Source organism: Cyanistes caeruleus, chromosome 25, assembly GCF_971803275.1.
Source record: "Cyanistes caeruleus chromosome 25, bCyaCae1.hap1.1, whole genome shotgun sequence".
NCBI classification, from domain to species: Eukaryota; Metazoa; Chordata; class Aves; order Passeriformes; family Paridae; genus Cyanistes; species Cyanistes caeruleus.
The window spans coordinates 3,127,243-3,139,281 of record NC_141725.1 but is presented as its reverse complement, the minus strand read 5'-3'; the positions used below and the strand labels follow the sequence as shown (position 1 = coordinate 3,139,281).

At 42.3% G+C, this 12,039-nt stretch overlaps 1 protein-coding gene across 26 annotated transcripts in view; it reads left to right on the top strand.

The window, feature by feature from the left end:
• The window catches only part of MYO9B (myosin IXB), a 41,690-nt gene that overhangs the window by 24,671 nt on the left and 4,980 nt on the right, over window positions 1–12,039 (top strand). For 13 of the 26 annotated variants that reach the window (XM_086862888.1, XM_086862899.1, XM_086862885.1 and 10 more), the window contains 20 exons: window positions 518–628; window positions 1,650–1,689; window positions 2,146–2,268; window positions 2,693–2,773; window positions 2,969–3,079; window positions 3,583–3,705; window positions 4,201–4,350; window positions 4,461–4,627; window positions 5,183–6,127; window positions 6,654–6,720; window positions 7,085–7,215; window positions 7,859–8,016; window positions 8,115–8,293; window positions 8,767–8,865; window positions 9,368–9,544; window positions 10,017–10,058; window positions 10,582–10,693; window positions 10,846–10,916; window positions 11,349–11,541; window positions 11,860–11,988. In XM_086862888.1, the coding sequence (XP_086719014.1) occupies window positions 518–628; window positions 1,650–1,689; window positions 2,146–2,268; window positions 2,693–2,773; window positions 2,969–3,079; window positions 3,583–3,705; window positions 4,201–4,350; window positions 4,461–4,627; window positions 5,183–6,127; window positions 6,654–6,720; window positions 7,085–7,215; window positions 7,859–8,016; window positions 8,115–8,293; window positions 8,767–8,865; window positions 9,368–9,544; window positions 10,017–10,058; window positions 10,582–10,693; window positions 10,846–10,916; window positions 11,349–11,541; window positions 11,860–11,988 (3,209 nt within the window). The remainder of the gene's footprint in view (window positions 1–517; window positions 629–1,649; window positions 1,690–2,145; window positions 2,269–2,692; window positions 2,774–2,968; window positions 3,080–3,582; window positions 3,706–4,200; window positions 4,351–4,460; window positions 4,628–5,182; window positions 6,128–6,653; window positions 6,721–7,084; window positions 7,216–7,858; window positions 8,017–8,114; window positions 8,294–8,766; window positions 8,866–9,367; window positions 9,545–10,016; window positions 10,059–10,581; window positions 10,694–10,845; window positions 10,917–11,348; window positions 11,542–11,859; window positions 11,989–12,039) is intronic. The other 13 variants (XM_086862893.1, XM_086862904.1, XM_086862892.1 and 10 more) reach the window with 1 other exon arrangement.

Genomic DNA, 12,039 nt, shown 5'->3' with positions numbered 1-12,039 from the left:
GAAATGAAAGCTAAAATTTCTTCAAGTATCCCTCTAAGAGCTTGTTTATAACTTACTTTTCTGATGTAAGTCTGTGTAAGTAGCCTCATTTTAATAGTCAAATCTCTCTATTAAAAAGTTTACTGTTGTTTATAAAGAAGCTTATATCTACCTGAAAGGGTTCCTTGGCTTAACGTCCTTCCGTAACATCCATCCTTAACGTCATTGCCTGTTAAGTGCATTTTGCTAAATTTCCCTCCATTTTCTGGTTTAATGGCTCAAAAATTTACATTAAAAGGTAGAATCAGAGAACATGTTGAGCCCTGGCAATTAAATTTTAGAGCACTGATGGAGTAGAAAGTGCTGACTTGTCATCAAAATCATTCATGTTTAGGAAAAAGTAGCCTGGGATTGACCTGCTATATTTTGGAGCACACTTGGTGGTGGAACCTTTTGGGGTTTTAACTCCTTTTTTCCCCCCTCTCTCATGGCTGTGTATCTCTGTTTGCCACCTGTGTTTTGCTGTGGATCATTTTAGAGACATGCATGAACAAATCATCGCCAGTATTAAAGGACTGCCCTGGCAGGGTGATGATCCCTGTGAGCTGCTTCGGTCCCTCAGTCAGCTTCAACACCGCTCCCACCTCCTGTGAGTGCTCTGGGTATTGCTTTGAAAATGCAACAAGAACCAAGCAGTTACTCCAGTCCCTAAAAATTATGCTTGTCCCAAATTTGTCTTTTGAAAAACACTAAAGACAATTAAAAATAAAACATCCCTTCTGCAAATAGGCTGTAGAGAACACTTTGTTGCTTCATTGTCTTAGCTGAAAGTTAAACCTACTTCTCATGTGAACTTGCTTTAAAAAACCCAAGTATGTAGTATGAGCTTGTTGTTGCAAAATATTCAACAGTGAGATTTCCCACAAGGTGTGACAAATGTTTCCTGAAATTCAGGGTGCTGCTGGATATATTCCTGGGTTTAGAGTCCTTACAGCTGCAGTTCTGTGCATGTGTAAGGAAATGAATCTGCTCTGCTGTATTATAAGTAAATGTAAATTGGGTGGCTCAGAGCAGGAACCTGCCCTATATCACAGTTAACATGCTTAGAACCAGCAGGATGTGAACTGCAGCCTTCTTCTGAGATTTCCACTTCTTCACCTTCTGTGGGTGGATGAGAGCTGTGCCTGAAGTGTGTGTCCTGCTCAGACATTCCAGAGTTCCTGGTGCTGGGACATGCATTGTCCTTCTGGGAGCAGTTGGGTGCTTTCACACAGGTTCTGGTGCCAGCAGCTGTAACTTCTGAATCAAGTATATTTATTTGATAGTGCCTTATAATGAGTTTAATGACCATATCCTTGCTAAAGATGCTCATGCTCCAGTAGTCTGTACAACAGTGCAGTTTTGAATAGCTTTAGCTTCAGAGGTGATGTTTCACTTTTGAAATCTTCCAATACCTACAGAGTTTATTTGAGAAAAAAAAAATTGTTCTTGTTGCAGAGCAGTTTGCATTTCTTGCATTGATCACTTGTGAGGCATGCATGAACACACCCTTGTGCTCATTTTCTTCTGTCCTTCACCTTGCGTCATAAATTGCACCAATTTATGGCTTGCTGAAATAATCAAAATCATGTGTGTTTTCTTTTCTTAAATTATCTTTAATATTTTAACAGGAAAAGTAGAGGTGTCAAGCAAAAGCAGATCATTCCCAAGGTAACCAGAAAATTTAGATTTCTCTCGGGTTTGGGCTTTTTTGCACTGTGAATTTCATTTGGATTGACAGAACTCACTTCAGAACTGTTTTATAGTGTAGGAAAAATGTGTTATTTATCTAAGCTAAAAAATAGGTGAATGTTCATTTTAGTAAGAATTGTTTAATTAGACAGATATGGAGATGCCATAAATGCATAATGTCATTTCCAAGTCAGGGAAGGCAAATGCAGTGATTTTGTGATTCCCCTTGTTCACCTTACACTCTTGGGATGGGACAGTGAAACAGCTTCACTTTTAAAAAAATGTTTTTTCCCAAAATAGAAATAATCATGAAATGTAGCATGCCATTGAATGTGGAACTCTGGGTAGCTGGTTTCATTCTGACTCTTTTCAGACAAATATTTCCCTTTTAGTTGAAAGACTTGCATTTTGTTGATTATACAAACTTTCTCGTAGAACTTGCTGGATTCCAAATCTCTGAAGCTCATCATGAGCATGACCCTGCACGATCGGACTACAAAGTCCCTTTTGCACTTGCACAAGAAGAAGAAACCCCCCAGCATAAGTGCCCAGTTCCAGGTAGGTGACACCTCAGGGCACAGGCCCTCCTGGCCTGATCTAGGCTGGTCTTGCTTGGAAAACAAAGTGGGTTTTATTCTTGGGGTTTTTTGAAGTGGGGTTATTACTTGATTAAAGTCAGAGTACATTTTGAGATGCCATTTATGCCATGACATGTGTCAGTTCTCTGTACTGATCATCATTGTATACAGATCTAGTGCCACTGTGAGAACATATTCAAACCCTGCTTTAAATTCTTTTGAGAAAAGCTAAAAGCAAATACCAAATACAGGGATGTGCTGAGCAATATGGGAGAATCTGTTTGGATTTTGTATAGCCATCAGACCTGAAACAACCCGACTCCTGAGGCAGAAGCTGTCCTGCTGTCAAACACCACTCAAAATACTAATACCTGAAGAAAAACTTTGTGGCTGTTTCATTTCAGACTTCACTTAACAAGTTGCTGGAGACACTGAGCAGGGCTGAGCCATTCTTCATCCGCTGCATCCGCTCCAATGCAGAGAAGGTGAGGCTGCCTCAGAGCTGAGCTGCCTGCTGAGATCCAGGGCACGAGCCTTGGAATCTCTTTATTTCAACTTGTTCACTGTCATTCTGTGTGCATGTGAAAGGTAACCAAGGTGTGGAAAGAAATCTGCTGTCCCTACAACAGCAGCTGGACTCCTCAGGCTCTCAGTGGCTGTTTTCTGCTGATCTTTTACAGAAGGAGATGCTCTTTGATGAGAGCTTGGTGCTGCAGCAGTTACGGTACACGGGCATGCTGGAAACTGTGCGGATCAGGAGGTCTGGCTACAGTGCCAAATACACATTCCAGGTAGGGTGGGAACTGGAAGTGGTTGTGCTTTCAGGAATATCTGCTCTCTTCAGAAAACATGCCTTGTGTGTCTCTTCATATGAGGCTCATGACCCTTGGGATGAGCTGTAAAAATGCACTGGAGTTTTGAGGGCCTCCATGGTAAAAAGTTGTAGTTAAACTGTTGTGAGTCATGTGCCAGTAAATCCTTCCTGGCTGTGTGAAGGAAAACATTCTGAGTGCAGTCAGTCAGTGCTGCACAGTGCTGCCTTCATGTGGGAATTTTAGTTTTCTGTAAAACACTCCGTGGGGTTTTAGAGATCACATCCAGGTGATCTTTCCTGTTAACACGAGGCTGACTGTAGCCTGCATTTTCTGTGGAAAAATAGCTCAGTTTGGAGTGAGAGGTATTTTCAGATCTCTGTAGCTTAAGTGTCTTAAATAGAATTCTATTTTGGAGCTAAAACTCTAAACTTGGTAGTTTTCTTCTAACTTTGGTCTCCTGCTGTCTCTGCTTTTTACAGGAATTCATTGACCAGTTTCAGGTGTTACTACCCAAAAATGCCAAAGCCTCCAAGGAAGACATTTGTGCTTATTTGAATAAACTCAAACTGAACGAAAACTACTATCAAATAGGGAAAACCAAGGTCTGTGAAACTTTCTGTAAGGCAGTAAGAAGCTCTGCTGCACACTGCAAAATTCAGTGCAGTTAGTTTACAAGTGTTACTCTTCTTTGCTTTTTGTACCTAAATTGGCTATTTTAACTCTTGCAAGTGGTGACACAGAGGTTATACTTGACCCCTGGGTTTTGATGCCAACGTGGTTTCCTGACTACAGTACAAATCCATGTTATATAGATACTGTTTGGGAAATCGTTGCTATTGACATTTGTCAAACAGGTCAATGTTTGCATTTTAGGAGGGTTCTGTGATTTGAAGGCTGTAAGAACAGGTGTAAGTTTTAGAATCCAAACTCTGAAATTTAAAAGGACTTTTATTTTTTGGACCAAGCTGTCAACTTTGAGCAAGTTGTCAAGGTTTGGTGCAGTGGTACCAAACCATTACCTCATCTGTTATCGCTCCAGTGGGGGCTGAAAAGCTCCTGTTAACTGCTTCTTGATGAACTTTTCTCTAACTGAACAGGTTTTTATGAAAGAGGCTGAAAGGCAGATACTACAGGATACACTACACAAAGAAGTGATCAGGAAAATCATCCTCCTTCAGAGCTGGCTCAGGATGGTTTTGGAAAGGAGACACTTTCTCAGGATGCGGCAGGCAGCCATTGTTCTACAGGTATCTTTGAGAATTGCTGACCTTATTTTCCTAATAAACAAACAAACTCTGTCATGTAACACTCCCCACCTTGAAGTGTCCCTCCTGACTTTGGAAACCTCCCTTTGCAGGCGTGCTGGCGCTCCCGTTGTGTCAGGATGGCTCTGCAGAGGAACAACGCTGCCATCGAGATCCAGGCGGCCTGGAGGCGGCACCAGCAGCGGAAACGCTTCCTGCAGCTCAGGAGGAGAGTTTGTCTCCTGCAGGCCCTGCTCAGGGGGCACCTGCAGCGTAAGAGGTAAAGGGGAAGGAGCAACGTGGCATGAGAACATCCATTCAATCACCTGGCTTCACCTGCCAAGCTCAGTTTGTGTGTTGGGGTGACTTAGTAAACAACTTGGTAAATTGTTGCCCAAGGAAGTTGTGGTTGCCCCTGGACCCCTGGAAATGTCCAAGGCCAGGTTGGGTGGGGCTGGGAACACCCTGGGATAGTGGAAGGTGTCACTGCCCATGGTAGGGGGGGATGGGAATGAGATGATCTTTAAGGTCCCTCCCAACTCAAACCATTCTGGGATTATATGAACTTTAAGGTAGTTACTCCATGTGATATTTCAGTCAGTATCAAGTGGTCAGTGGAGTGTGGACACTGTGTAAGTGCTCAGGACTTGAGCTTTATTCAGCTGAGCTGTAGTGGTGCTGCCAGTCCTGACAAGCAGACACCTCCCTGCAGTCCCCCTGGGACTGGAGGTGTAATTTGGGTATCACTATTTGGGCTGCATTTAAGCAGTTGGTGGTTTTTTGGACCCCTGGGCATTAAGGATTTTTTTTTTTTTATGTTAAAAATTCTTAACAGATACCAGAAAATGGTTCTAGAAAGGCAGAGAGCTGAAGAAAAGCAGAGAGAAATGCAGGAAGATGAGGACAAAGAGGATGATATGAGCAAGGATGAGCAGAGTGAACCAGCAACAGATGAACTGCCTGTGAAACACAAGTCAGAGCCAGATCAAGCTGTTGAGGATGAAGATCAAGCTCAAAATGAACAAGCTGAAAACCTGAGCTCATCTGAGAAAGCCACGTTACCCCAGAAGCACACGATGGAGGGCTCAGAGAGAGTAACCAACAGCCGGGAGAAGCGGGAATCCCGTCGGCAGAGGGGGCTGGAACACAACGACTTGCAGAACAAGCATGTGCTCCTCTCCTTTGAAGGACCATCCGTGCTGTGCCAGGAGGAGCAAACTGTTTCTGAAGAGACTCTGGAAACTGCTCCAGAGCTAGAGAAATCCACAGCACAAGAAGATAACGTCCTTCAGGGAAGCAGTGAGGGAGAGAAAAGTCCAAGCAAAGAAAAAACTCTTTCAGACATTCCACCATCAAGTGAGATAAAAGAAAGTGGTTCTGTTCCTGAGCAACCACCTGGATCACAAGCAGAGGACACGGCAGCTGACAGAATGAAAACACAAGGGAAGCAAAATAACCAAGTAAAAGGCAGCCAAAGCTTTACATGCCCTGAAAGGCCAACAGATCTTGCACTGAATGTTCGTAACACACTGTCTGCTACTGGCAGCTTTCAGGGCCCTGCTGACTGCTGGGCAGATAAAAACAGGCGGCAGAGGGCAACCAAAGACCTGGACAGCCCCACTTCTGCAATCCAGAGATACGTGGATGACCCAGAGAAGCTAAAGTACAAGAGAGAGAAGTGGAAAGGAAAGAGACAGTCTGATGCTGGCCAGAATGATGTGCTGAGTCAGTCTTTGGATGGAAGGATATGTGTGGATAAGTCTCCTCAGGATCAGCTAGAGTAAGGGCAGCTTCCTTTTTTAACACTTCACAGAAAGCAGATATCTGTAATGTTTAAAAATCAGTGTAGGACTCCTGAGAGCCTGTGCATTTGGGCCACGTTATGGAGGCAAACAGAGTTGTGAACAATTCCTGTTTTTCCTGGCTCCTAGTCTTGCAGTGAATTTGTATAGGCAGAATGTTTTCAGAAGCTCACAAAAGATGCAAAGCCTGCCTGGCTGTGTTAAAATGGAGAGTCAGGGCATTAGTTGAAATAGTATATGGAGTTTATTTTCATGTATCTTTTACCCAATGAAAACAAGGTTTTAGTGATCTGCAGCTTGCAAGCATCATCCTTCTGATATGGGAGGAAATCTGACATTCCCATGGTTTTTCACCTCTCCAGTTTATTTTGCATTTAAAAGTAAATTGCAGGGGCTGATCAGGGTTCTGACTCAGATGTAGTATTGATATGTGGGTTATTTAAAGGATGTGAAAAGGCCACAGACTTTATTAAAATATATATTCTGAAACTCATCTTACTACAGGAAGAAGGGGAGTTCAGTTTCATTAAGTGACCTCTCAACTTTGGCCCAGACTGTTGCCATGAACCAGGTACTGATGCTATTGTGCATATTTATACTTAATTATCATTGTTTATAAATATTAAAGATTTGTGAATAATTGTCTGTAGTGTGTTTCTGTGTTCCTTCAGGTTGATTTTCTTTTTGCTTGATACCCATGTAAAAACAATCATCAGGAAATATTATACAGTAATTTGAAAACCTCATTTTAAATAAAAATCTTTGATCCTTGATCAAAGCATTAAATATATTTGGCTCTTGTATTGGGAAGCTAATATCTATTGGGTAAATTGTTTTGTCTTGATGAAGCAAACTTCACCATTCTAGCTTTTAAAACTGTTTAAAGAATCTGTGTCACTCAAAATGCAGTTTTTGACGACTCCTCTCTCCTGTAGCAATCACCAGATCCAATAGAAGAAGAAAAAGGCAACAAGAAATATCCTGTGCAGAAGAGACCCAGTGACCACTTCCCTACCTCGGACTTGGCCGTTCCTGTGCAGCCAGCGAGTCAGCAAGGGGATGCCAAGTATGGGCTGTGTGTGTGACTGGCCTGTCTTTGAGAAAATGAAAAAAAAAGAGATTTTCCATTGGTACTTGAGTTGGGCACCTTGAGCCTGTGATTGTGGAGGGGCACAAGTTGGCATCAGCTACATGAGTGGCTGTGTTGCTGGTTCATGTTGCTCTGAGCATGATATCTGACCCTGCTGAGGAACAGATTCTCTGCTTCTTGCATAACACTTTCTGTGAACTGATTCTTTTTAAAATAAGAACCAACTTACAGCTGGGATTAAAGGTTCATGTAGTGTAATACAACACCAAGAGAAAAGCTGAAGAACCCAGCAAGCGTGCAGTGCTGCTTCCCTGGCCTGCTCCAGCCTCTGGCATTCTGCAGCCCAGGGACTTCGTCAGCCACAAGTGCTGTTTTGGATATGTGAGGTGTTGTCTGTGTATGCTGAAGGTTGCTCTCTGATCTTGTAAACAGCAGAAACTCCAGGAGTGCTTTCACATTGTCTTTCATTTTTTTGTGCTGCTCAGTTTTTCTGCAGGTTGGGCCTTAAATATTCCCCGTAGTTGTGAATCCTGTTGTGGGTTCTTGTTAAGAGCCTGTTCTTGTGGCAGAGCCAGCTTCCATTATAATGGGACTGACTTGGATCTGCTTTTGTGTTCAGGTCTGCTTTCAAAAGCCCTTTGCGTAGACTTTTGGGAAAAAAGCCAGACAAGAAAATTGCAAAGGAGAGTTCTGATGTGATTGAGGAAGGAGATGGTCTCTCCCTTGTATCTTGTGTCCTCTTTACAGACACAGGAGGAGCCCAGAAAGTTTCAGAAGGTGAGTTTGGTGATTTAACAGTGAGCTTTTCTGCAAGGAAACAAATGCTGCAGAATTCCCTCACCCTACTTGAATGTACAAATCCATTTCTTTGGCAGGTTCTTCAGGGCAGCCAAGCCGCCCCCAGGCTGGGAAGGAGAGCAGCAAAGCAAAGAAGAACAGAACCATAAAGATCAGCAAGATTTCGAGCGTGTCCCAGAACTGGCGCGCGTCCATGGTCCGGGAGATTGCAAATGCCAATGAGCTGAAACACCTGGATGAGTTCCTCCTAAACAAGGTGAAAGGCTCCTAGCCATGATAAAATTCAAGTCTTTGTTCACCATTTGTGTAGAATTTTTAAGCCTGTTGGTCTAGGTGCAAGTTTGTTATAATCTAAAGCAAAAGGGAATTGTTTGGATGGTTTGGCTGAGTTAGGTCTGCATTAGGGCCCTTCCTGTTTTTTTCCTCAAGTCACTGAATGCATAATGTTGCATTAAATACAATACAGGGCATTCATGATAGTTCTTTGTTTACAAATGAGTGGGCAGCAAAACTTGTATTAAAACAACAGAGAGAGTTATAAGTAAAGAGAGAATTCTCTAAAGCCCAACTACCCGTCTCTCCTGTTTTGTATCATCAGCACAATGCATTAAAAAGTGTTGTTTTAAATAATTGGAATGGTCACAAATGACTAAGCCCAGCCACTGAAGCTTAACTCTGTTCAGATGTTCTTTTTTTAACAAAATCTGATGCAGATGTATTTTTTTCTAGATCAATGACTTACGCTCCCAGAAGTCTGGTGTTGAATGTTTGTTTTTTGAAGCCACAGAGAAGTTCAGAGGAAACATCAAGACCATGTACTCTGCTCCTGTAAGTAGTAAGTCTCAATAAAGGAAAGTTGGCAGGCAATAAATGAAATGAGTGTGCAGGTTAAAGTCTTGGCCTGCAGCTCTTCAACAAAGCAGTTCAGCAATTCTCAGGATAGAATTCAGAGCTGAATGTTAGACTCATTTTACAGTTCTGTAATCTCAAGCAGCCTGCTTTGTTTTCTTTTTCTCATTCACTCAGCCATAAATTTATTTTTAGAAATGGATGGATTTTGCTGTCTTCAGCCTCTTAATGCTGCTGTGTTTAAACACTAAAGAGAGGAGCCAACAGCTTTTCCAATATTCTTCTGACACTGCTTTGTGTCAGCCAAGTGCTGTTGGACAGTGCAGGAGGGAAGTGTGTTAACTTGTTTCTGTCATGGGCTATTATCTTTGACTTTGATCATGGCTGTACTTTTTCACCTCTGAACTTAAGTACATGAAAATATGAAACCGTCTCAACAGTATCAAAAAGAAATTCCTGACAAGTATTTTTCCTTCTTTAGAATGGACAAATCCATGTTGGCTATAAAGATCTGGTGGAAAATTACCAGCTCCTAGTTACAAACCTGGCCAAAAAAAGGGAAGAGAAAGAAGTCAAGCTAGTTCTGAATCTCTTTCTGTCCCTTCTGGATGAATTCATTAGAGGATATACAAAGAAAGAAGAATCTGAGCAGCCCAAGGTATGAAAGTTATTCTGTTTATGGGATGGTGAAACACTGTTGCTCTCCTAACATAAGTGACCTGTGTTACCTCAGAAACCTTTTCCACGGCATTCTTTTTTATTTGGGAAATGCTTGCCATACACACATCATGTGTGTAACAAATTCTGATTGCTGATACACCTTTATGGAATTGTTAATTTTTTAACTTAATATTTTCAGAGTCTGAAAGTGTGCATTTTCTTTGGTGAAAACATAGGAGTTCTCTGGAGGTTTGAGAGATGGAGTTGCTTTGTCATCAGGCAGTGAGCTCAGTTGGTTTTTAGGAAGTTGATAGTGTGAGCGCAGACAACCCTCAAACCAAGCTGAAGCTGCAGGATAGTGTCTCGAATGTCTGGAGGTGAAGTAAAGTCTGGGAAACTCAATAGGGGAAAAAAAAGGAATGGAATTTCTGAATTTCAAAGACTAAGGCCAATTTTGTTTCCCACTGCAGCAAACCAAAGCTCAGAAGAAGAAACGGAAACAAGATCGTGCAGTAAGTGCTTTCTTTTTGCAATAATCCAAGTCCTCAGGTGCACTCACAGAACACAAACACCCTTTGAAGGGCTTGATTTTGTACTGATGTTCTGGCTTGTTTTGCATGCTCATTGACTTTCTTTTATGAAGATGTGACAATATAAAACTGGTTTTCACAAAGCAGAGATCTTGCTCATGCAAGGTGGTACTCAAGCATTTTCTTGCTTGTCCATAGCTTCTTTTAGAGTCTGAAGGCTTTCTCAAGCATGGGTTGTGTAAAAGAAAACAACTACTAAATATTAATAACAAAACTCTAGCTCTTGTGTTAGACTGATGAACTTTAATGCAGCAAGTCAATTATGAAATATTCCAGCAAACATGACTGCATTAAGGCGAAATTTGGTTTCAGAGTGAAAGCTTTCAGCTGTAATTGTAAAATAAAAGGTGAGAATCTGCGATAGGATAGAAATAATAATAATAATAATAATAGTAATTTTTAAAAGGCAAAAAGAGTTCACTGATTCCTTGCTGTCTCTCACTAGATTGAAGAGCACAATGGCCACGTGTTCACAAGCTACCAAGTGAGCATCCGGCAGTCGTGTGAGCACTGCTCCTCCTACATCTGGCCCATGGAGAAGGCCTGTCTGTGCAGTGGTGAGTGAACACACCTCAGGTGTGCAGACTGCTGGTAGCTCTGGCTGCTACAGATGGGCCTTGGTGAATAGGCCATGTACACAGTGGGTAATTCAAGATGCAAAGTGTTTCAATGTCATTTAGATGCTTGTAACAATTTCTTCTTTCTCTAGTCTGCAAGCTGACTTGTCACAAGAAGTGCATGTCCAAAATCCAGAGCAGCTGTACCTCCTGTGGGAAAAAGGTAAGGCCCATAGGGTCTGTGGTACCAGAATTGGTGCATGCAAATGCTGCCTTTATTTCTCAGCAAATGAACAGTGAATGTCCAGGCACTGAATAAAAATTGCTTAAAGAGTTTCCTCCTCTGTCTGCATGTAGTCGAAGAGGAACCCTGCACTTGCAGAAACAGAGCATTTTCCTAGGAGGTGATGCTTGAGCTAATTTAGGAACCCTTCTTGCAGTGTGTGTGCAGTGTTGGCCAAACTAATAAAGAAATCCTGCAATGTGAACCATAAAGGCTCTTCTGCTGCAGCTCAGGAAACCTACCTTATAATCAAAGGCATGTAGAATAAAACACTCAGCTTTAGTTTCTGGAAGCAGTTGTAGCAGGAAGCCGTGGCATTTTGTAGCTTGGGAAGGGGAATTCACAGTGGGATCACACCTGTGTCAACCGCAGAGCGAGCAGGACACGGAGCCCCGGCACTTCGGGGTGTGTGTGAGCGCCCTGACCAGCGAGAGAAACTCGGTCCCTGTGGTCATGGAGAAGCTGCTGGAGTACGTGGAGATGCACGGGCTCTACACAGAAGGCATCTACAGGAAATCAGGATCAGCAAATCGGATGAAGGAGCTGAAGCAGTTGCTGCAAGAAGGTCAGGCAGTGTTGTCCACCCTTTGCATTTCATTGCATGTTATCAGTTTTCCCTGTAATTTTCTTCCATCTGAAAGTATCTGTCACTTCTTAGTGTTTAAAAACAGCTTTTTGCTGACTGTGCAGGCTGTATTATTTTTGATGGCTGCCTAAGGCTGTTGAGTACCTACAAATTACTGTCTTTTACCTATTTTTAACTTCTTAATTGCCAGTTGGGCTCAGTAAGCGAGAATTTTGAATGTTTCTAATCTTATTTCTATGGGATCTCATTGTATGCATCAAAGGATTCAGCTGCTCTAAATAAAACATTTCTTTTCAGATCCAAACTCAGTGAAACTGGAGAATTACCCTATTCACACCATCACAGGGATCCTTAAGCAGTGGCTGAGGGAATTGCCAGACCCACTGATGACCTCAGCACAGTACAATGATTTTCTCAGAGCTGTAGGTAGGTTTAAAAACCATTCTCTAAGCATTCCTTTTTTACCTCATTGTGTCC